Source organism: Rhyacophila brunnea, unplaced genomic scaffold (assembly GCF_057557595.1).
Source record: "Rhyacophila brunnea isolate RB1 unplaced genomic scaffold, BYU_Rbru_1.0 scaffold_13, whole genome shotgun sequence".
NCBI classification, from domain to species: domain Eukaryota; kingdom Metazoa; phylum Arthropoda; class Insecta; order Trichoptera; family Rhyacophilidae; genus Rhyacophila; species Rhyacophila brunnea.
The window spans coordinates 21,843,443-21,869,432 of NW_028232785.1; the positions used below are offsets into that span (position 1 = coordinate 21,843,443).

General features: G+C 33.0%; 2 protein-coding genes across 2 annotated transcripts; one reads left to right on the forward strand and one right to left on the reverse strand.

The window, feature by feature from the left end:
* The first annotated feature begins 254 nt into the window (after positions 1–254).
* Positions 255–6,340, forward strand: LOC147076916 (uncharacterized). Its single transcript, XM_085940577.1, has 4 exons — positions 255–2,063; positions 2,219–2,317; positions 3,873–3,980; positions 4,584–6,340. Exons 1-4 carry the CDS (start codon positions 2,037–2,039, stop codon positions 4,980–4,982), a joined length of 633 nt encoding a protein of 210 aa, XP_085796703.1. The 5' UTR covers positions 255–2,036; the 3' UTR covers positions 4,983–6,340.
* A 7,494-nt stretch (positions 6,341–13,834) lies between these two features.
* On the reverse strand, positions 13,835–18,898 carry LOC147076917 (uncharacterized). The gene is made up of 4 exons (XM_085940569.1): positions 18,648–18,898; positions 16,903–17,055; positions 16,107–16,256; positions 13,835–14,753 (listed from the first exon to the last, which is right to left on the reverse strand). Exons 1-4 carry the CDS (start codon positions 18,819–18,821, stop codon positions 13,947–13,949), a joined length of 1,284 nt encoding a protein of 427 aa, XP_085796695.1. The 5' UTR covers positions 18,822–18,898; the 3' UTR covers positions 13,835–13,946.
* Between the last annotated feature and the right edge of the window lie 7,092 nt (positions 18,899–25,990).

Consider the following 25,990-nt stretch of genomic DNA (forward strand, 5'->3'; position numbering starts at 1 on the left):
AAGAAATATCAGTAGATTTCAGAAAATATCAGTAGATTCAGTATATTGCCAAAAATATCAGTAGATCTACTGAAATTTCAGTAGACATGGCAACGCTGCGTTGGTCCTCTACTAACGTCCACCCTGGAACACTTGAAAGGCCTGAACATGTAACCTGATCTAATAGCGCCTGTACACATGCATGGAATTACTGTCGGCAATTGTGCTTATTTTAAACTGTCATGACAATAGCTGTTTTCACGTAAACGTGCTGACTGTCTCTCCAATCCCATTCTTCAAGAGTAAGCGAGACGCGAGGTTGTCATTTTATAATACTATCTGACAGGTCGTATTGAAAATCGGAGCTCAAAATGAGTAGTTCATTTTTTCACCGGCATGTTCTCTATCGCTATCTCGCCCTCTATCGCTCTACTATGCAGGCGCAGATCGAAAATAATCTTACTTGCGCGCAATAAATCATCACAATTTGGAATCTTGTAATCTTGCTTGATTTATGCACGCAATCTTGCCAACTGCAGGATAATACATATTTCCCAATACATTTTCTTACTCTGCACAGTACACCCATGCACGTGTAAACGGGGTATGTCACTTGAATAAACGAACTGTATGTCCAAATTCCATGATGAGTTAAAATGTTTATTTTCAGGAGTAAGTCCAACGTCTTATGCTTTGGGAACTGTTTGTGTAAGACGTGGATGGAAAACCTGGTGAGGTGCTATGAATAATGATAAATGAGTTTGACCTTTGTGTCGACTTGTATAAAATAAAATGTAAGTCTATATATAACATCAGGGCTCGAAATGGAACGGAACGCACCGGAGCGCCGTTCCGGCTCGTAAAATTTGTAAAATTATCGCTGTCTCGTGGAAAAAATATGTTGACCGTCTGAGCTAGATAGGCCATAGAATAGAAAATCTGACACACTTATTTTTATAAAATACACATACGATTTGATGACTATGTAAATATCTTCAGAAAATTTGTCGAGCGCTCCGGTTCGTAAACTTTTCCATTTCGAGCGCTGTATAACATGTAAACAATAGCGTGTAAAATTTGTAAATGAAAATGTGTTAGAATTAAGAATAAAAATGTAGTTAGTTCTTAAGATGATTTTGTAATAATTCCATAGTGCGTGTGAAAGAAATGTAAGATTATTTATACTGTGAAAAGGAATAAGATGGAAAATAATATATACTAATATTCTCGATGTTAGAATGATTTTTATATGTAGGTAATAATTTATAAGTGGTAATATTAAGACAATGCACATGTGTGTAATTTTTAACATTCTGCCCCAAATAAGCAAAAACACAGCTAATGGGAAAAAATCAAAAATTGAAGTAAGTATGAGGTGATATTCTAGATAAAATTCTGAACATAATTACATAATAAAATAAACAGCAAATCATTTCTTTTAATATAAAAATCATCATATTGCGTTCTTTACTTTTGCAAAAATGTTAGTTTTTTCGATGTAATAAAACAGTAAATAATGATTCATAAGCAAAAACACAGCTCAACTTTCGATCTGCTGTGTTTTTTGCTTAAAACGCTGGCTTGCTGTTTTTTTGTCTATGGTTATAGAATTTTTCACACACAGTACACCGCATGCAATTGGCAAGTGGCAATACTGACATAACCTCAAATTTACCATTCACTGAAGTTCATATCGCCCTTCATTTTTAACGACATTTTACGACTCAAAAGTGATTTTAAGTTCTAAATTCGACTATGAATCGTGCAAAGAAGATTCTCAACCTTGCTTTGGAGTATTCAGTTGGATAAGCGTGATCAAAATGCTGCAAAATCCAATGAAATAATGGTAAGTAAAATGTTTGAATACAACTAGGTGCTTGGTTAATTTTAATTTTAATACATCACAAAACATTTCTAACTAACTGATATTATTTATTAATGATAATAATTGTACTTATGTCTCCGAACATTTGATATTTACAGCAATCAAACAAACATAAGACTAGTAGAAGTGAAGATTATTATAATATAATATTAATGGAAATGGGACCGCTGACATGGAAACGAACTTTGATGAAATAATGGTAAGACAATTAATATGTACTCCTTTATTTTATAGAAGATGCACTGCATAATTAAGTTATACCATTAATTGAACTTATATTTGTTACGTACACAACTAATGTTATTATATTAATGTTAAATTGTACTTATGTCTTTGAAAATTTGATATTTACAGAACTCAAACAAACGTGAGATTAGTAAAAGTGAAGATTATTATTATAATATTAATGGCAATGAAACCGCTGGCCTGGAAACCAACTTTGATGAAATAATGGTAAGACAATTTATATGTACTCCTGTATTTTAAAAGAAGATGCACTGTATAATTAAATTATATCATTAATTGAATTTATATTTGTTAACTACACAACTGATGTTGTTAGATTAAGGGGGGACATGCTCGTCGAAGGTCAAAATTGAGTTTTTATTGTATTTTCAAACCATGATCCTGGACACTCCTTAAACGTTGTAGATAATCTATTTATATAATTTTGAAGCCTTATTATCCTTTATAGTTATTTTAAACATTTGATGACTGCATAAAGTATTTTTGTTACATAAAATAGTATTCTTTTAAACCTCTCGCTCTAATGTTTTAGAATATGGTCATATTTCGGTACATACCTGTGCAGTGGTGTTAAGGTTTTTTACATTTATTAATTTTTAAACGCATTTATAAAACCATTAGTATAATTTATTACGACATAATTTTTGTAAAATATTCACGATGAAAAATTATATTGATAATCTCTGTGATCCCAAATTTGACAAGAATTAGGCATTTTATTATTCAAAAAATCGGCAAGATTAACACATTTGAAGATGATTCTAAAAATACTTATTATAAGCTATGTCTTTGACCATTCAAGTGTGATAAACATCTTATGAATAATGATTGCTTTATAATAATTATTGACCTAAGAATAAGGTAGTGTTTTTTTGAAATACGCCATTTCTTTTGTCATTCCCTAGTGGTTAAGCTACAACATACGGCCGTAGCCATAAACTGACAAACTATAATTAAAGTAGGGAGTAAAATTATGTTAACGCGCGTATTTGAACATGTACCTAACCAAATTTTTTAAAAAAAAATTTTAAACGGTACATGTTCAAACACGCGCGTCAATATCATTTTACTCCCTACTTTAATTATAGATTGTCAATTTATGGCTACGGCCGTATGTTGTAGCTTAACCACTGGGGAATGACAAAAGAAATGGCGTATTTCAAAAAAACACTACCTTATCCTTAGGTCAATAATTATTATAAAGCAAGCATTATTCATAAGATGTTTATCACACTTGAATGGTCAAAGACATAGCTTATAATAAGTATCTTTAGAATCATCTTCAAATGTGTTAATCTTGCCGATTTTTTGAATAATAAAATGCCTAATTCTTGTCAAATTTGGGATCACAGAGATTATCAATATAATTTTTTATCGTGAATATTTTACAAAAATTATCTCATAATAAATTATACTAATGGTTTTATAAATGCGTTTAAAAATTAATAAATGTAAAAAATCTTAACACCACTGCACAGTTATGTACCGAAATATGACTATATTCTAAAACATTAGAGCGAGAGGTTTAAAAGAATACTATTTTATGTAACAAAAATACTTTATGCAGTCATCAAATGTTTAAAATAACAGGATAATAAGGCTTCAAAATTATATAAATAGATTATCTACAACGTTTAAGGAGTGTCCAGGATCATGGTTTGAAAATACAATAAAAACTCAATTTTGACCTACGACAAGCACGTGGGCCGTTAATGTTAAATAATTGTACCTACTTATGTCTTTGAAAATTTGATATTTTCAGAACTCCAAGACACATGAGACTAGTAGAAGTGAAGATCATTATAATATTAATGGCAATGGGACTGCTGCCATTAAACTGGAGGAGGAAAATAACTCTGATGAAATAATGGTAAGACAAATACTCAAGTATTTTAATATACGATTTACTATGTAATCAATTTAATCCACCCATTGAATAACATATTTGCAAGTTACTGAAAGTACCAGAAGTGATTTATTTTAATTATCAATTGATATCACTCTTATCCAGGGCTTTTTTTCCATTTAACGCGGTGGAACGGCGTTCCGGCACCTTTTTTCACGGTTTTATTTCAAAATCAATTAAACGAAAAAATATTTGCGCTTAAGTAATTACAATAATAATTCGTTAAAATGATAAAATAAGGTACTTTTAAGGTCTTATTTAGTCTTATTTGTACAATATATTTCAAATATAATGTATGTATTTTATTGTTTCTGTAGCTTTGTTTTGACTAAAATAAAAAATTATCGTAAAAATCAACCTTTTTTTGTTCGCTTCGTGGCATAGCTCCTTTAAATTTCATTTAAGTGACATTTGAATATAATTTTATTTAGTAAAAAGCTTGACATGAAGTGAGTTCCGGCACCTTTTTTTAAAAAAAAAAGCCCTGCTCTTATCTATTAATATCTACTAAGTTGATTATATGTACTGTATGTAATATTGATTTAATGGACTGTGAATTTTTTGTAGGACGAACAAACACAAAGTTATTTACTTATTGAGAACGTTTACATTGAAATTTTGGAAGAAACCGTTAATCCAGAAACTATCTCAGAGGACACCAATGTACTCGGTACTTCTTCTCTACAATATTCCGTTTCATCCCTGACAAAACGAGGTACAGAACGGAAAAGAAAAATGAAAACACCAGCAAGTGCAAAAAAAGCACTAGCAAAACAAAAAAGAAATGATAAACACCCTCTCCGAGACCCTCGCGATACAAATTTGTGCAAAATGAAGTGCCTGATGAAAATTGACGATAGTCGAAGAAAAATCATACGTCAACAATTTATGACTATGTCATGTAAGGAGCAGCATTCATATATGTTAACAAACTGTCAACGTCAAAAAGTAAAAAAAACCAACTAGCTAGACTTGCAGAAAATTTACTGTAAAATATTTTCTTCCGAATGCCGAAAGATGCCTCAAAAATGTGTGCAAACTTTTTTTTTTAACAACCTTGGGATATCATGGAAAAAATGACGCTGTTTTGTACAGAATACAAAAAGGAACACCACTAGATTCAATAATCACGTTAAAAGATGGACGAGGCTCACAAGCAGCAGTTAATAAAATTGACAAAGCTCCAATTTTTGCTCATATTGAACTATTTCACTCTACTATTTCACATTATAGAAGGGAACATGCCCCCAATGTTCGATATTTGCCCAGTGACATTACAATGACTTTGATGCACCAAGACTTCATTTCAAAACATCCGCATCTTAACTGCTCGTATGACGTTTATAGAAATGTAATCAAAGAAATGAATATACATTTCACTAAATTGGGACACGAGGAATGTGAGCAGTGCGAACAATAAAGAACACGAGAAAAATGATTCTTCCGATGTAATAATTTTAGATTGCGACATATGTGGTGCATACAAAATACATAAACAAAAAGCAGATGCTGCAAGGGAAGATTATCAAAAAGACGCAGCAAACACTTATAGTATATTTGATTCACTCTGCGTTTCAGCTGATCTTCAAAAGATTATTATGCTGCCAAGAATTGACACGTTCAAATCGGTTTTATTTACACAGCGAATAATCGCTTACCATGAAAGTTTTGTAGCTGTTGGTAAAAACCAAAGGAATGTGAAACCTTTTGCAGTAATCTGGCATGAAGCGATAGCTGGTAGGAGTAAAGAAGAGTTAATTAGCACATTTTATGCCTTTTTTTTTGCTCAATCATGACATAACAAATATTACTATTTGGCTCGACAACTGTTCGGCACAAAACAAAAATTGGACATTGTTTTTCTTCCTTATATTTATAATAAATTCAAACAAAATTCTTGCCGAAGAGATCACTCTTAAATACTTTGAGCCAGGGCATACATTTATGTCGGCTGACAGCTTTCACCATTCTGTGGAGAAATCATTAAAAGCCCAAGGAAAGACATACGACTTCAATGATTTCCATGAAGCCGTTTCAAAAGCCAATACAGGTAAAGAGGCAATACATTTTTAAAATATAAAACATCATTTGAAAGCGATTCCGAAGAGCACGATATGAAGTTTTTGATAAAATCTTCTCTCATTAATATACCGGAACCTCAAGCATACGTAGCACCATGTGGATTATCAGAGGAAAATAAAAAATCAATTATTCAAAAATTAGGAAGAGTAATGCCTAAAAATAGGTTTACGTTTTGGGAAAGTCTTCCTACCAAAAGTGCCTAATTTATGAATATTTAAAAAATATATTATTGTCATTCAAATATTATCTTATGAATAAAATACCATTACATTAAAATTTATATCATTTTTCAAAAATATTCCTTACAATTTTAATTGTATTATAATAACTGTTATTATAATAACAGTACTTTTATTTACTGTTTTTTTCCTTATGAAAGTGACATTAATCTGTTCAAAATCATAAATAAAAAGACAATTGTTTAGTTTTATAATCAATATCTTTGCAATTTTGCCATTTTTGTGTAAAGAAAATATCAATTTTTAAATTATCTATTATAAACCGAAACATTCATTAAGATCCGTTGACTTTTCATGAAGCAGCATTGAAAAACATGTTAACCTCTCTTATCTCAAAATTGACTTTTTTCCCATTAGCTGTGTTTTTGCTTATGGGGGCAGCATTATATTTAAAGGTTTTTATTGATATCAGCTTCATACCACCCATAACCTTAGAATTATAACCTATAGAATATAACGGTCCGGTGAAATGGTAGATTATTCATACAATATCCAAACATTTGGTTAGCATATAAATTTAATAATATCACGTGCATCACATTTTATTACAAAAGCTATATACATTTGGCGCATCATAAGGATTTGTTTTTTTTGCTTTAAAAATGACCACCAATTTGATTACCATGGCAATGTATCGCAGAATTCAACGAGGAAAACGAACTATGGTGTTCCTCAGGGCTCAACTCTTGGTCGAATTTTTTTTTGATGATTATAGAAATTATAACATATTCTTCTTGTTTGCTATCAGTTGGTAACTTTTTCGAACTATCGAAACCTCATCATGCTGTGCCACAATGCTGATCTAGATGCTTTTTCACAGCGATCTATTTTAAATGAATTTGCATTTTCCACCTTTTAAGGTTATACCTCAGTTGAGGCACGGTCTAAAAAGATCGTGGCTAGGCGATGCGCGGATTGCGGGTCGCGGGTGCAAATGACGCATGTCAAACGAAATATAAATTGTCATATAAATCCAACATGTGTCCATTTAATGTTCTGTTTATTTTCTTTCTTAACTTTCTTCTTTAAGCACTACGGTGCATGGTTGCAGCATCAGTCCCGTGCGGCTCCGTCTCGGGACGGAATGAGCACTTAAAATCACTTCTTTCAGACACGTTTAAAGCGTCATAGAAAGCGGCCGTGCATATCCACGGTTGTGCATATATGACGGGTGGTGGTGGGCACTTTAACGTAATGTTCTACCAGTAACAATAATAATACATTCATTGACATGTTTTCTTTTTAAAGTAAATTGGTAACGTTTTTAGTCATCTTTACAGGATTTAAGTATTAATACGCCCGTCGCCATCACGAAACAAATTGACGTGTTTCCAGCTCCTCGTTCTCTCTCCGAATGGCAGCGAGTCCAAAATTTCGTCGCGCCTATAGTTGAAAATTATTTGCCGTTTCACTGATGTATCACCTTTATTATTTCAGTCAGTCATTCAAGGCACTCCTTATTGTTCCCATACACACTGTTTGGTATAAATACTGAGTAATATGATAACTAAGACAAAAGATTTGAGTATATTATGTGATAAGTTTTTTAATATCAGTAGGTACTAGATCTAGCAAATTGTTTGGTTTTGTTGTGAAAATTTCAAGATCATTATATCAATATATTATCATTATTGTCTTGACTATTCTCGAAAAGTCAGTATTATTTTCAGTCCGAATAATGAAGTTGAATCGTGTCCGCAATAGATTTATGGAGTAGATATTAAAACAATCACTGCTAACCTTTTAATTACCAAATTTAAATAACACGTTAATTATATCTAATGGCCAAGTATTCCAAACGCGCCAGTCGCGGTGTTAGCACTAAGGTAGTGAAGTTGAAATGTTAAGAAGATGCGTGTGATTGAGAAAATACCCAGTTACAAATAAAATATAAATATTAGTACAAAAATAAAACTTACCATCAACTACGACTGTGAACCTAATTACAATAAATAACCGAAATATTGTTGTTGTAAAACAAGCAAATTCTATTTAACTATGAAATGACTATGAGTAATGAAACCTGTGTGGCGTGATGATGAGAGAGATGAAATGAGAGAGTATGTATCTAAAAGTACATGTTTTTATAGCATATTTATAGACTGAAAAAACTGCATATTGTTACTATTTGACAATGAAATGTGTTTGATTTTTAGTTGCTTGGTCAGGTGTGTGTTTTTGTTTCGTAAATTGTAAATAAATATAAACATGACTTTTGCTAAATCAGCTGTCTTTTGAAATTTAATTGACCGAAATAAATGACTTGTTTCACCTTAATACTTTGGACGCGGAAGACGCACACGGCGCGTAATGACCAGGCGGCCGATCTATGTAATTAACGTGCATTTTAAAGGGAGCGATTAAAATATCATTATATCGTCAGCAGCGAAAGCGTTAAGTAGTTATTTCTATGCGATTTTAGAGAATTATAATATGTAGGTATAATGTTGCGATATAAATTATAGTTAAAAAGTAATGGTTTTCTGCCAAGAAATGATGGATGGTAGGGTATTCACCCCACAGACATAATATATGGTTCCTTTTACTGTTTACAAATTGTCAATTATTCATGGTGGAACTGCAATATATTAATGATTCATTTAAAAAACGCAAAATAGTTTAGTTCTTATTCCACTTTTATTATTTAATAAATCTGGATCGGTTTCGTCCACCTCACAGAGACATTTTCAACTGAATAATATTAATTATAAAACAGGTATTTACCAAAACAGTATACAAAAGGCGACGCAAATTATCTACTAATACATAGCATAAAACATCTAATGGTACCTACTTTGTTTTAATTTTTCAATCACATGTCACCGGCATACATATTTATGCTCAGTATCCAAAAAAAAAAGTCAGCAATGTCTTACACCAACAAACGTGTTATTGAAAAATTTGTGTCGATGAAAAACAGAAGAATGGATTTCTCAAACAAATGAACAATAACATAGGTACTTAAAAAAAAGTGAACTCCTAGTAAAATAACTCACCGGTCGCCACTGGTAGTAACTAAAAAATAAATCGCCGTTTTCGACCATTCCTGTGTTATTTGTTCACTCCTAAGTCCCAAATAACAGATGATGACCAGCAACCAGCATGCTGTGCGAGGAGAGAAATGCACCTTCTCGCTCTCGACTTGACGGGAGATAACAATAGGTACTCCGTTGCAATTCAGCACACGCTTTACTCAAACACAATATTGAAAAACCATATTTGTAATAATATTTACTGTATCAATAAATCCGTTCACGAAATAATATTTTTGTTATCTTCCTGATATAGGTACCTACCTACCTAACCCCCGTCATCGAAAATACGTTCCGTTCCAAATGGGCCATTTTGTAACAAACTACTGACCTAAAAAATAATAGTTTGAAAAAAGACACAAAAGGCACTTGAATCGAATATTTTGTGAATAACCACCGCCATCTTTAGATTAATAAAGCCTGAGGATTAATTTTTACACAAGCAACGAGTGGTCCACTGTCATAATATTTATTGACAACGTCTTTGCAAGCAGAGTTTGGTATTCTATAATGACTGAAGAGTATAAATAGGTTATTAGTTATTGTCGTTTAGAATCGACAGTCACCTTGACAAACATCCTAGTGTATTATGATTTTATTATACACAGAAGAAGTTTACTTACTTGGATCGTCACTTAATCAGATGAACTCTGAGGTCTCCAAGATACGTTAAAATAATCTGAAACTAAGAATACTCCGACAAGTGAACACGACAGACGCGTCAGTAAGAGCACTCTATAGGCAATGACAGGTCATCCATAGACAACGGGAGTGGCGAAAGTAGGACCAGTCGTGTAATGTTACGGCTTCCTTCTTCAGTGAGCAATGGAATAACAAATTTTTTGTCATCATTTGTAATTAATTACATGCAAATTGGGAACACTAAGAGTATAGTCATGGTATGGAAAAAACAACAAAAGATGAATGTATTTGAATATTTTTATTTATTTTGAATTAAGTGAACAAGAACGCTGTATTTTTATTCAAGCGAGACAAATAATAATATGTAGATAAATAACTTAGTGCCAAAAACAATTCCTATTAAAATTAAGTAACCATGAAGATCGAAATGAATTTATAAACGCCGTCATACTATATATAGGTAAGTACTATGAATTCTGTTGCAGTCCTCTCATTAAATTACCATTTTATACAGTCGTATATGGGATAAATTTTGATTCGTTTAACGCCCACATGCCCAACGTAGGTCAAAATGGAGATTCTATGGTATTTTCAAAGCATTTGCCTGAAAATTTCTTAAACGTTGTAGATAATCTATTTATATAATTTTGAAGCCTTATTATCCCTTATATTTATTTTAAACATTTGATGAAATTTATATTTTATAATCTGTGATTATAAAATATATTTTTTATCCTAAATATTTCACTATAATATGATGTTAATAATAATTTTACTTATTGTTTTATAAATGCGTTTTAAGAATAATAAATCAAAAAAATCTTAACACCACCGCACATGGATGTACTGAAATATGAATATTCTAAAACATTAGATCGAGAGGTTTAAAAGAATACTACTTTATGTAATAAAAATACTTTATGCATTCACCAAATGTTTAAAATAAAATATATAAAATATATAAAGGATAATAAGGCTTCAAAATTATATAAATAGAATATCCACAACGTTTAAGGAATTTTCAGGCTAATGCTTTGAAAATACCATAAAGCTCCATTTGACCTACATTGGGCATGCCGGCCCTTAAATATAATATCAAAGCAAATATATTATAATATTATTTTATGTGATGCATTGAAATTTGACTGCATTAGTCAGAATTCACTGTCTATTTGAACCAAAATAAAAACGCCACAGTTGTCACACACGGCTTAGTTTGAAAATGTTTAACATATGTACTAACACACCATCACTTTATGTCGCTAGTTCAGTAGTGTGGTTATTAAAGTTTTAAGCTAAAAAAAATGTCTGTGTTAATAAATGTTTTCAATATCGAAGTGGGTAAAACTATTCAGTAGACATGACATTAAGCCCTTTGTAAACCTTTGAATAATGCCTCTTGTTATAATTGTTCAACTTCGTAAATTTTATTTGTTGATATGTCATAGATTAGGTAGGCAGTATATTGTTAACAATACATACCTAATAAATAATATTATTTTGACAAACAATGATGATTTCAGTGGGTAAAATGGCACTATTGAGTAGAGTAACAATGCTTTCTTTGTCATACATAAATAACTACAAGATAAAAAAAACTTTTTATATACGTTTTTAAATTTTCTGTTGAAACATATAAACTTGACTTGACTAGCTTAACCGATCAAAAAAATTTTTTACTTGACATGTCATATTGATTTCCATAGTAACGCACGTATATATTATTAATAATTTAGTTGCTAGGACCCCAGAGCCTAGCAACCAATAATGGTGTCGAAATAACTTTTCATCCGAAACAGAATTAACTGAAAATGAATTCAATTCTACTTACAGATGGCTAAAAGTATTAAAAAATGCATTGGTACCGTGTTCTGATATACTCTAAATGTTTCAAATGTCTAGCTAGTCGGGAAGTTAGTTAAAAATCGATTGCAAGATTTGTACCGGACAAATAAGAATACGAGCCAAGAAAAACGTTGTAAAAAGGCGTGCGTTAATCATTTTTAAAGTTTATTATTAAAGTTAACTTACAAATATAGAAAAAAACAAAATATCAGAATTTTTTAATTTAAAAAAAAAATCAAAAGTTCAGTATATTGGCAAAAAATATCAGTAGATCTACTGAAATTTCAGTAGACATGGCAACGCTGAAGCTCAGCTCGCAACTGATCTTGACTGAATCGCAGCTGAATTGCATTAAGCGCTAATTATTTCATACTATAAAACTTATATCTATTACTCTCTCTTCTAAAATGTAATGTATGACTTCCCACACAAATGCCATATCATTTAATATTAGGTTTTATAATGATTACATCTAAATTCGTATTCTACTACGAGTAAATAATTATAGTGTTAGTATATTCATCTTGTTCGTTTGTACCGCACAATCAATCACACAGTATGAAATTAATGATGACTAACATTTTATACTCGAAGTATATTATTTTATTCATGTTGGTTTTACACAAAATAATCAATTATTTTAACTAATACGGAATTTGGGCATATGGTTCGGTTTAACTAAGTATTGCATCAGGTAACATGTTTAGGACTTGCAATAATTGTTCCATGGTGGACATTAGTGGAGGACCAACGCCCCTGGCGTGTATCAGTACATATTCGAAACGATATTCCGTGGAGCCCAAGAGTTCTGCGAGGTAAAATTAATCCGTTTATTTTTATATTTTTGTACTTGTTCTTAAAAAAATCCACTTAAATCATTGAGTTGTAACATGCAACCCCTGGTTACATTGGATATTTCTGTTAGTCAGGAAATAAACTAAAACAACAAAATATAATAGTTCAATAAAATTCTGTACGTGAATTATTTTTTAAATCGATCACAATTACGATATAAAATTGTTTCACAGCTATAGCACATCTTGGAGTATTATTTATACTACTTAAAGAATATAGTAACGGGTGTTTTTTTAGAGGTTTGTTTTTAAGATTGGCAAAACTTTTTCAAGTGACAGCTGGTTTGTGGTCAATTTGGTTTGCCATTTTAGCATGACTAGACTTACGCCAGAACAACGGTTGCAAATTGTGCAAATCTATTTCTAAAATCGTGGTACAGTTCGCGAAATATGCCGTGCACTACGTCCATTGTACGGTCGATATAATCGTCCATCATAAGGCTCATTTCTGGTCAATAAGCTAAATTGTCGCATTTGGAGTGAAGAAAATTCACAAGCCATTATTAAGACGCCGTTATATCCAGAAAAAGTCACTGTTTGGCGTGCTTTATGGGCTGGTGGAATCATAGGTCTATAATTCTTCAAAGATGATGCCGGCCAGAACGTTACAGTCAATGGAGAGCGCTATAGATCCATGATTACTAATTTTTTCGTTCCCCAATTGAATGGCATTAATGTGAAAGAGATGTGGTTTTAACAAGACGGCGCAACATGCCACACAGCGTGCGCCATAATCAATTTATTGAAGAAAACATTAGATGAACGCATAATTTCGCGTTATGGACCTGTGAATTGGTCTCCAATATCGTGTGATTTAACACCTTTAGATTATTTTCTGTGGGGATATGCCAACATTCGCAACTTTATTGCCGATATACAGCCGCAACTGCTCGAAAATTTGACTTCCAGATTGCGTTTTCTTCGAGCCAGCCGCGGCGCCCATATGCCCGAAATCATATTTAAACACTAATGGCATAAAACTATATTTCGAATAAAGGCGATAACATGTCCATTACCATCATTTTTATGTGTTTTATTTCATTTTAGAGTTTTAAACTTCTAAATAAAACACCCGTTATTTTTAAATATTACTATTCTATAAGTAAACTAGTTCTGAGGGCGACCTTTTACTGTCAGATAAAATTAATAAGTGCATGTATCTCACTGATCACTCATTTCTCACTTATCTGGATTAACGCATTGATGACACATCATAATTTATTTTTTTTGGAACCATTAATTCGTATTTTCATTACTATGTAACATTTTATGTTTTTTGAGACCAGTATAGTCCCGGAATTTTTTAAAACACACATTGCATTGGTGTGGTTTTTCTCCAGTATGTGTCATTTTATGTGTTTTAAAACTACTAATATGCCGGAATTTTTTAGAACATACATCGCATTGATGTGGTTTTTCACCAGTGTGTGTCATTTTATGTGTTTTGAGAACATTAATTTGCGAAAATGTTTTAAAACATACATCGCATTGATGTGGTTTTTCACCAGTATGTATCATTTTATGTATTTTGAGTGCACTAATTGACAGAATATTTTTAAAACATACATCGCATTGATGAAATTTTTCACCAGTGTGTGTCATTTTATGTCTTTTGAGACTACCAACATGCCGGAATTTTTGAGAACACACATCGCATTGATGTGGTTTTTCTCCAGTATGTGTCATTATATGTCTTTTGAGAGCATTAATATCCAGGAATTTTTTTATACACACATCGCATTGATGTGGTCTTTCACCAGTATGTATCAATTTATGTCTTTTGAGATCAGTAGTGCTTATGAACTTTTTAAAACACACATCGCATTGATGAGGTTTTTCACCAGTATGTCTCATTTTATGGGTTGTGAGATACTTATATTGCAGAAATTTTTTAAAACAAATATTGCATTGATATTTACTGTGATCCATCACACGTGTGACGTTATTTGTTGCATGTTCTATTTTGTTGTTGACCAAGTTATTGTCAACTGTATTTTCTCTAACGATGTCCAGTGGTTTACTGTTACGTTGCTGAGTAGAAATCTACAACAATAACAGGATTAGTATATTCAACTCAGGAAAATAAAATAAATAAAATGTGATTGTGAGTTCTCAATAAATGGATTTAAGTTTTGCACTATTCAATATAAGTCGTTTTTTGCAACCCGGGTTTCGCCTTTCGGCAAATTCAGAAGCGTATATAATTTTTTATAAAGAATAATGATCTATTATTAAGCTATGACGATTTATTATAATATGCTATCGAGTGTATTGTTATTAATAAGACAGGGTTTTTACTAATTAGGTTTTTTACTGACACATCAACTATGTTTTGTATTTTTTGTGACTTGATAGGTGGGTAATGGAGTTTTACCTTTTTTATTATATGTATTGATTTATTATAATATAAGCTAGAATTAAGAGTGTTCGTAGTCAGTGTGTGCTTGCCTTTGGTGAGTGTACACGCTGCCTGAAGATGCCGAAAAGCGAAACCCGGGTCGCAAAAAACGACTTAAATGGAATAGTACAAAACTTAAATCCATTAGACTTTTCAAATTTTCAAATTCCATCAAGTACCTTCTCTTGACAGTATTAATAGTATATTGGGTGTTTTATTTATTAGATAGAACTTAAGAAAGGGTTAGGTAACTGTCAAACCGATGGGATACTGCCCTTACTTTCTGATTTATTTATAATTAGTAAAGTATGACAAATCATCATGATTAGTCACGCTCACACAATGCTATCAACAAATTGGCCAAATTTGCTTTGAAAATCTTTCGTCGATTCGCGTAAATTTTAATTTGCATGAATTCAATACCAATTCAGAGGGGTCTCAAGACTTCGTAACATCCTTAAAATTGCATCATTTTGTGCGGTTTACATGCTGATGGCATTATCTGACCATATTTGGTACCTACCTAAATATATGAGGCCGGAGCTCACGTTACGGTCAACATAGTTCATAGCCGAATCATGATAAATATTATTTTTTTAAATATAGATGAAATTCATCCGGAAGAGATGTGGTTTCAACACGATGGCAATGTGCCATTCGGTGACCGCTAATATAAATCAAAGTTTCGGAACACATTTCGAAATATGCACCTGTCAATTGGATTCCAAGGTCGTACGATTTGACACCCCCGGGACATTGGTGAAGTCACTCGTTAATGCTAGTAAACCAGCAACAATTGACGCCTTCGAAGCTGACATTGTCCATGTAATACGGCCAGCAGGGCTCGAAAAAACGGCCGAAATCATTTTTAAAGGATAATGTCAAGTATTGATATTTCGAATCTTTCTAAAAATGATTAAAACTTGACTTGTGTTATGTTTTACAATTTAAAGTTTTATCTAGCTTAAAAAACAGTATTTATATAGGAACGTAGGTACCTGATCTAATGGCCTGTATTGTGGTTCTGAACAACCAGGTTGAGGAGACTCATCGATATGGTGGAATGCGTTGTCAACAAATTCTTCTTTGATGACGCCTCCCTCATTATCATTCTCAGACTTTATATTGATCAGACCGTTTTCACACTTCTGAAAATAACAATAAACGAGATAACAGAAAGCTGATTAAAAGTTAACTAAGTGCTATTGTTTACAACTAATTTAAAGTTCTTTCCCAGGTCTCGATGTTGGAGGGCCGTGACCGCAGTGTTTGAGGATGACCAGTAGGTGTTCATACTGTTGATGGTCAGGAGAGATGAGAGGTCGAGATTTGGTAATGGTTGCTCCGACGGATGCAGGAGTTAGTTTTATTTGCAGCGTAAATAGTTGGTACAAGAGTATGTTACAATACTTATGATAATGTTCCGAGGTCCGAAATCGGTGGAATCGAATGCGACTGACACGAAGCTTACTGATTGGACGGAGATTATGATTGATACTAATAGGTATTTCAGTCTAAATCAAGCAACTAATCAAATATGACCTGCTAATTATATAGCTACATAAATATTCGGTAAATTGCGAATCATTGTGGATGAAATTTGCTATTGAAAAATCTGCTGGCCTCTGCATTATTACAGTAGATGTCACGCGTGTGGAATACGCTGACTGTAGATGCGATAGCGTAAATGACTAGCTAATTATTACAATGTTGAAATATTGATGACGAGGCTCGAGGTCACTGACCACTACAGTTCTATCGAACTTAAATAACAGCATTTATAATTAAACGTACCTGATCGAATGGCCTGTATTGCAGATCTGAGCAGACAGGTAGAGGAGAGTGATTATCGATTTGGTGGAATGCGTTATCAACAAATTCTTCTTTGATGATGACTCCCTCATTATAATTCTCAGACTTTATATAGATGAGATCGCTTTCACGCTTCTGTAAATAACAACAGTGTTAATATTATGTAACAGTATCATCATTATGATCAGCCAGAGAAGGCATTAATGGCCGCCAATAAATTACTACATTTGGCAAGTAAATGTATAGGTAGTCGCATCGTGATTAGCTGCATCATATCACGTAGATAGTTACCTACTGTTGGCAGTATAACATGAAAAACACGAACAACGTAGGCTTCCAAGGCGTCAATTGTTGCTGGTTTACTAGCATTAGCCAGTGACTTCACCATGCCTCAGTGGTGTCAAATCGTACGCCCTTGAAAGCCAATTAACAGGTCCATATGTCAAAATCTGTTCCGAAATTTTGATTTCAATATGTCGATGGTTGCGATCGCCGTATGGCACATAGAGCCATCATGTTGAAACCACATCACTTCCGGATAAATTTCAATAATACTTAATAAGTAATATTGATTATATGTCCCGTTTTTAGGTAGCCTATTGCGTTGTCCCCAACCACAGTTTCGGGACGCCGAAATGTCCCGTTTTCAGAAAAAGAGCAACTTACAGTAACAATTTCAAAAAATGGCGCAAAAAAACAAAAAATCGATAGAAAAGCACCGGTAGAAAGGGTCTTTTCTCCTATTTAAGAAAAACACAGTTGCAAAACGCAGTTCTTAAAGCAATGTTAATTACCTACCCAAGTAAAGTCCTGTCAAGAATGTCACTCTTATTTGAAATTAAAACCAAATATACTTGGTTCTTCAGAAAAATATTATAACACCACATCAATTATTTATTTTCACGTGTTCATTTCTGTTCTTTTCATAAATAAAAACCATGAAGAAATATGCGTTTTCTTGAATACACATAACACCTATTAGGTATCTAAAAATTAATAATGTCCCGTTTTGAGGAAAAAATAAATGATCACGTTAGTTATGACTAGGCTTACCATAATTTTATTATGAAACTCTAAGCCGGGACAGTAACGTGATATATGGCAAAAAAACAAATTTAACCACCAAAAATTGTTTTAATATTAAAAGTATGTACAAAAGAAGAATGCAGAAGGTCTGCTGCAGCAGAAATTAAAATTATTTTATTTATTTATTGTACCAGTCGTACTTCTCGCTGGAATGGACTTATTTCGCACCCTTCCCCGCTGTCTCACCTCATCACATATACGCTACTACGGTCAATCATGACAATTTATTATTGACAATCAGTCATACGCGGAACAGCCGGGACAAAATGCCAAACCGCCCGGGACGCCGGTAGGTACCAATGTGTGAAACCGGGACGAATGGTAAGCCTGGTTATTACATACATTGACTTTAACGCGAGCTCCGGCCTCATGTATACCAATTATGGTCAGCATTATCCGACCTATAGTCTTTCACACTCGAAATCGGTCGCCTGTGTCTCGACACCCGTTAGGTATTTCAATTCCCATTATATCCGAGTTCATGATTTTTGCCGCACCTACTGATTTCGTAAAATTGAATGAAAACTGTACCTAATAAGCTTTTTGTTCCCTGTCGTGCCTTCTTCTGTTCATAAATTGATTGCGCATTTTTCAATACAATTATAAATACCCTCGTCTAAACAAATTTGGAATCTACTTACCTCTGTTAAGGGTATACTATCGTCCTCGATATTTTCCTGTTTGACTGACACGTCAAATTGACCCATGCTGTTGACGTGAGGTATTTCAATCCATTGGTATGCACCGTCGCTGTTTTCCGCTGACGTTTCGTCAGGCAATATATTTTCAACCTTAATTTCGGTTTTTACTTCCATTTTAAGCAGTATTTGATATCAAAATAGCTTCACGACCTCCGGCCTTGTGTTTGACTTATATTTTACTGTGCCGAACTGAAATGACAGTTCGCGTAATTAAGTACTCAACAATATATTAGTGAAACATAAACCAACTGATAGATGGCGCTGTCACCCATAAAGCTTGTAATGGTTTGACAAAGAAGTCCAAATTTTCTGTATCATATTGTATAATATAATAGGTTTATATCAATTTATATTGACCTTCAATGCCAGTCTAGTTTACGAGATATTGATTAGGTAATATTTGAAATAAAAGTATGTTTACATATTTTCGTTGAAAAACATTTAAGTACCTACAGAATTTATTAAATTGTATTAGTATTATTTCCAATCGATTCACCATTTCTGTTTATATGAAAGATATTATGATTAATTTTTTCCTAATTAAAAAAATAATATCTGAACCAAAAGATAAGACTCCTTCAATCTCTTTGATCTAAACACTTATACTTTTCATGAAAACTATAATAATACCTATTTATAAAACAAAAAAATAAATGATAATCCATACTAATTTAATTACCTATTAGGTAGATAGAGGGAAAGGAATATTATATTGTTAAGTATAACTATTATTTCAAAAAAGTACTTTTTTACTTTTTAACTTAGACATATTAGGTAGGCACCTAATAATTTCTTTTGAATTTAAATGATAACTTTTCCCGAGGAATTGACAATAATATAATAGCTGGTAGGTAGGTAACTATTACCTAATATTATGTGAAATTGTACTGCTCTCCCTTCTTCGTGACCAACTGTAGGTTTGTTACAATTTGCAGTCTATTATTCAACTAGGTATTCCAAAATAGAATCCTGTCAACTAAATATTTGATTAATATTGAAAAGGTTGTTGTTGTTCGGCATGGAATTTTGTTGTATTTTATTTTCTATAAGTAGTTTGATTGCATTATCTATGTTAGGTATATCGTAAACTATGGGAAAATTTATATTTTTGTTATTCATGACGTGTATGTCTGCAATAAAATGATAAATGTAATATTAAAAATCATGTCTTGTAACAACCAAACCACACCTCAGATTCTAACCAATAAAAAAAGACTTAGCTTTAAACCAAAATATGAGGGTATTATTATAAATACGTGAGTTGCGTATCTACAAACGTATATTAGCTATGGGCGTGCTGATTGCCACTTTTGACACCTTAACTGACACATTCAAGTTTTATTTAGGTTACAATGGACTTAAAGCGAGAACCAGACGACATCCAATATGATACGGAAGGGCAGAGTTGTCATACCCACTCTCGTTTCAATCACGACACTATTGATAATACCAATCGAACCTCTCATGTGAGTTTTTAAACCTCTTTTTTGTCAATGGATCTTTGCTTTATGATCGGTTGACATATCAATCACGGACACTACATGTGTTGTCCTCTGGTACATACCTACGTATACCGTTGACCTTTCCTTGGTGTAATGTTGATGAATGCTTTCTGTCCCTTTGCCTTCTCATAGTAGTACCTAGGTAGGTACCCTAGTTGTCTTGTTTTGACACTTCCTATCCGATTCGTTTGAGAACTTCAAGATTTTAGGCAATTGTCAGGCGGCTAGCCCGAGGTATTTTGACGATCCATCTATACAGGCATGTCTCAAAAGCTTCCTATCCTAGTACCTAAATACAATCAACAACTTGTTTAAATGTCATTTTCAATAGTTTCCATTGGCATTTAAGAGCATACTTCAGTGAAACGGCAAATAATTTTCAGCAATAGGTGGGGCGTAATGTCGCATACGTAACCAGTCGGAGAGTGATAGTAGACCTGTGAGCACGTCAATTTGTTTTGTGATGGCGTCGAAGGAATTAATTCATAAATCGTGTAAAGATGTGTACTCGAAAAACAAAACATGTCAATGAATATATTATTATTACTTAAATACCTAACAATAAATATAACATTGAATGGACGCACTTTGAATTTTTATGACAAATTATGTTTTGTTCGTCGCGCATCGCGCAGTCACGATCGTTTTAGACCATGCCTCAGCTGAAGTATAGCCTTAATAAAACAATATAAATGAGAATAGAAGCTGACCAATAGATTTTTTTTAGTTTACTCATAGTGGTTCCATGTAAATTGTACGTATCACTAAGATGAAAAAAAATATGCGTTCTGTATTTCTAATGTAATTCCTTACATACCTATTTTCTACTGTCTTTCCCTTGTATTTCGATAGTCTTTATTACCTAGGTACGTCTTTTGTAAGTATTTTACGTACAAGTCGGTTTACATGAGCCAGGCGGGAACCGCACCAATTGTCATATACAATTTTGGCAAAAATTCATGAATTCAAAAATGAAAACATAACCGAACCTAACCCAAGAAATAATCCAGTAAATCGGCTATTTTCAAAATTTATTTGCCGCTTGCTTCCTGTAAACCGACAAGAACCGTGTTTTATTAAGACATGAATTTTATCTCAGTAGGTACCTAGGTACTCAGTACTCAGGTCTATACGACCATATATTTCCGATATAACATTTAACGGTGAATTGTGACAAGTACTGCGATCTGCATACGTACAAAATTTTGAACACGACTCACATAATAGGTATAAATTGTTAACACTTTGGCCGTATATTATGAACCATTTAAATCAAGCGTCAGCACGATCGAATTGGTAGCTGAATCGCTCCGTGTAATTATTGCTATTGAAAATTATTGACGATTGCTTACGAAGATCGTTGAATCGGGTTGGGTCTGCCATTCTTCTTGTGTAATTTGGCCTTTGTACGAGACAGAGCACTAGTCTGAAGATTTCACGACCTAGAGCTAATGCCCTGGGGCCTTATGTTAGAACTTGCGAGTTGTAGTCGCCCGGTCGACATGACGTCATATGACATCATTGTGACGTACTACCGGAGTGATAATAGCATTCGAGAAATTAACGCTACTAAAATACTGGCGTTATCCATTGTCCTCATACACAAAAAGGTGTTTCAGAATAATAATATCTATGGTGAGCAGTGTGCGTTGGGCGGCTTGCCTCGAGCGTGTATTGGCTTACATCACAATTACGTCATGTCGTCGGGTGACTTCATATCACCAGTTATAACATAGGCCTGTTGGTTCGATATAGTCAGTTTAGAGCACATACTGAATTATTGTCAATCAATTTTGGAAGACATCGCACCTAATAAAAATAAACAAATCCATGAATTCGTGTAACTAAGTCATGACTACCACATCCTGAAGCAGGCCCCAGGCCATGATCTTTGGCTAGCCCACCTACCTACAGCTAAGGTTAAGGGCAGTGTGTGTAACTGGTCATTTAAGTATTAATATCTATCATCAAATCAAATCACATCAAATTGCAACGCACTATATACAAAACCTAACCTAACCTAACGACTTTTTTTTACTATTAGAGTTAACTTGTGATGTGTGTATCTCACTTAGAGGCAATCCATAGTCTAAAACCGTATTCCGTTTAGATTTACTTAATATGATTTCTGTTCATGGATATAATATATTTTCACAAATTATAGGTATTATGATAATCTGATCTATACGTTTATATCATACACTTACACTTACAAACTTAGTGAAATTATATTTTCATGAACAGAAATCATAAGTTTAGTATGGCACACGGTTCTAAACCGCATAGGTTTATGTCTATGGATGACCTCTTAGCTGATCGATCTGCCACGCCAGGCCTCCAGGCCAGAGCTGCGTCAGCCTCCCTTTGTGGGGTCCATGATTCCTAAGCATACATACCACTTGATTTAAAATTATGACAATTATTTTATTTCAATAATGCCTAATGTGATTTCATTAGTTATAATTATTGTTTCAGAATAATCTAATAGAAAGTGTTAATATAAAACAAGAGTCTGGTTTTCAAGAAGTTGATATCAAAGATGAGTTTCTTGGAGACAAAGCATACTCTGTGAATAATTATAATGATACACAAGCCGGATGCTCGTATTCAGAAAACAAACCTTTCGATCAGGTACATACCTATTTTTTTTTACAATCTTATTGATTTTAAACTGTATAATAGCGTGTAGCATAATAATTATTATGTGATTGATTTCACAATAAATAACTTACTTAAAAAAAACATAAATGTCCTCTAAACTCGAATTAAACATAATAAATGTACCCAGCAATCATACTCGCTAAGCATTAAATTAGTGACACACATTTGTTGTCATAACAAAACAATAGAGCAATAATAATCGTCATCATTTCCTCAATCATAACTAGATCAGTATGGTCTGTTTCTATTTGTTAAGGGGGAGAGGAGAGGTATGCCAGCAGAGAAACTAGCGGAGAAATACGAAGCTTGTAATTTGAGATTTATTTTTTGATAATTTACAATTTCAACTGTATTAATTAATAAATATATTTTTTAATTCAAAGAAAAACTTACAATTATTGTAAAAAAATGTAATAAAATGTGAATTCGTTCTTATTATTACATTATATATTGTGGTCATATTTATTATTAAAATTTAGTTTATTAAGTTTATAATTTTCGACCGTTTAGATTTTTGACTAATTCATCGTTTTAATATTTTTTATATTTATTTAAAAAAACATCAATTTTTATAAATATATAAATGTGTATAACTTGAAATCCTTTTTATTTATATCAAAATTTATTTCAGGTATGGTCCCAATATTGAAACTCGATTTTTATCGTATTTTTATTTACCTTTTTACAGAAGACGTTAATCAAAAATGAAATAACCTCTGATATGTGCGCTGTTCAACCGAAAAAGTCTTCTAATGATGATGGAAATACATTACGAGATAATATAAAGATCGAATTCTTGAAAGATGAAGATGAACAAGATAATTCCACATCTGTGGCTGATGAATCAAATTCTGGAGATTTTAAACACAACAATATTCATGAAAGTTCTAATACGTCCAATATAGAAGAATATCAATCTACATTGAATACAATTCAAAGATCTCCAAATATTAACAGTCATATAAAAACTGAAATAGTATCTCAGATTGCAAATAAAATACATGGTAATTTGGAAAAAGTAGTTATGTTGTACAGAAGAACTGATGGATGTGTCACTCAGTCCGGTTTACCCTTTGAAGTGGTTAAAATGAACAATTTTGATAATAAAATTGAGATTCCCCTGTTGCCCGCAAAAGAAATCTGTCTTAAAATATATAGAGATGTATTTTATCACAGGAATTTCGCGTGTAACTTGTGCTTTGGTTTTTTCTCGTCCGTCGACATTTTAAAGGAACACAAAAAGAAGTGTGACATGACAAGACGTACAGACGGTTTTTATTTTAATAATCAAAAAGTGGGAAGTATTCTGGAACAATCGTTTAGTTGCGAATTGTGCGAATATAAATGCTCTCTACCAATTGAGCTGAAGAAACATAGAATGATTCACAGTGACGGCAAACGTTTTAACTGTGATCTATGTGATTTTAAATCGAAATATCTCAGTGGTTTGAAGAGGCACGCTATAATTCACAGTAGCGATAAACCTTTCGCGTGCAATCTTTGCGAATTTAAAAGCAACAGACCGACCGATTTAAAAAGACACAAAATGATTCATAGCGGTGAAAAAACTTTCCAATGCGATTTGTGTGATTACAAATGTATACAATCAGGATCGTTGAGCACGCATAAAATGACTCACAGTGGCGAAAAACGTTTTAAATGTAGCTTCTGTGATTACAAATGCACAACTTTTAAATCTTTGAAAATACATGAGTCGATTCATACTGGTGAAAAGCCGTTTAAATGCAGTGTTTGCGATTTCAAATCCAGACACCCTGGTTCGTTAAGAATACACCAAATGATTCATTCTGGAGAAAAACCATTTGGCTGCAAGGTATGTGATTACAAATGTAAACAACAATCTGAATTGAAAAAACATGTGTTGATACATAGTGGTGAAAAACGTTTTCAATGCGACTTATGTGATTTCAAATCTACAATACCCGGTCCCTTAAAGACACATAAAATGATTCATACTGGCGAAAAACCTTTCAAGTGCAATTTATGTGATTACAAGTGCAACCGAAATTATGTTTTGAAGAAACATAAAACCGTCCATAATGTTGTGTAATGCGTCAATTACATAACGAGCTGTTTGTTGGCGAACTTTCAATCTACCTGTAAAGTCGCCCAGTGTCATTATTGAACAAGCTAACAAGCAGATTGTAAAATATCTACCGAGAAAAATTGAAAGCCGGTCAACTTTACACGCTACACGCCGGCGTGTGTGCCTACTGCGTCTGCGCAGTAGAGCCCTCCCGGTAAAAAAACGAACTAGGTTCTGTCAAAATAGTCGCTAGCTGTTGGCTTCTCAGCGAATGGAAAGTTTTGTGTGTCATCATCACAATCGCAGTAGCTGAATCGCCTGCTTTTAAATTCGCCAACAAACAGCTCGTAAAGTAGCTCAATGTAATTGACACATAACATATGGGATGAAATATGGAACAAGAATTCTATAAATATTATTTATTTATTATGTATATAAGTAGATACGTATTGCGGTTTCATAAAAGATCCAGGGAGGACAATTTGATACAAGAACTGGCAGAAAAAGTCACAGAGAAAAATTGAAAATATATACAAGACAAAAGTCATGATAAACCCTTTGTGTGTATAAAACAATTAATTTATTGAGTCAAAAAATTATTGTTTCTAGTTTGCATAGGGATCGTAATTTGTTTTTGTTTTACATTCAGCCAGCATTATATTTTTTCCATGTCCTATCATAACAAGGTAATAATATGGGGGTCATAATATCTGATTCATACACAAATTGAAGAACATTATCTTGCCAGATCCATGATTCGAACCTGGTACCCACGACCTTATAGATAGACCGACGCTTAAGCTGTGCGGCCATCGTAAGCGTCAATGCCTGGAGCATTATATCTCCTAGGACTTAAGTATAGATAAATGAACTTTTTTACCTTCCAAAAAATAAATATATTACCTATACCTTTTTGGAAGTTGAGGATGATGATGAAGAAGTCGGAAGATGTATGCAGGAGCGAGTTTTATTGGCAGCGTGATGGTTGGTACAATAGTATGTTACAGCAGTTCATGTTACAATACTAAACTTATGATAGGTACGGATCCGAGGCCCGCATCTCGGTACAATCA

Coding starts and splice junctions, on each gene's coding strand:
- LOC147076917 (XM_085940569.1), bottom strand. CDS start 18,821: ATGGAAGTAAAAACCGAAATTAAGGTTGAAAATATATTGCCTGACGAA. Junction 16,257..16,902: donor AATACAGGCCATTCGATCAG/GTACGTTTAATT, acceptor TGTTATTTTCAG/AAGTGTGAAAACGGTCTGAT. Junction 14,754..16,106: donor AATACAGGCCATTAGATCAG/GTACCTACGTTC, acceptor TTATTGTTGTAG/ATTTCTACTCAGCAACGTAA.
- LOC147076916 (XM_085940577.1), top strand. CDS start 2,037: ATGGAAACGAACTTTGATGAAATAATG. Junction 2,064..2,218: donor CGAACTTTGATGAAATAATG/GTAAGACAATTA, acceptor TGATATTTACAG/AACTCAAACAAACGTGAGAT. Junction 2,318..3,872: donor CCAACTTTGATGAAATAATG/GTAAGACAATTT, acceptor TGATATTTTCAG/AACTCCAAGACACATGAGAC.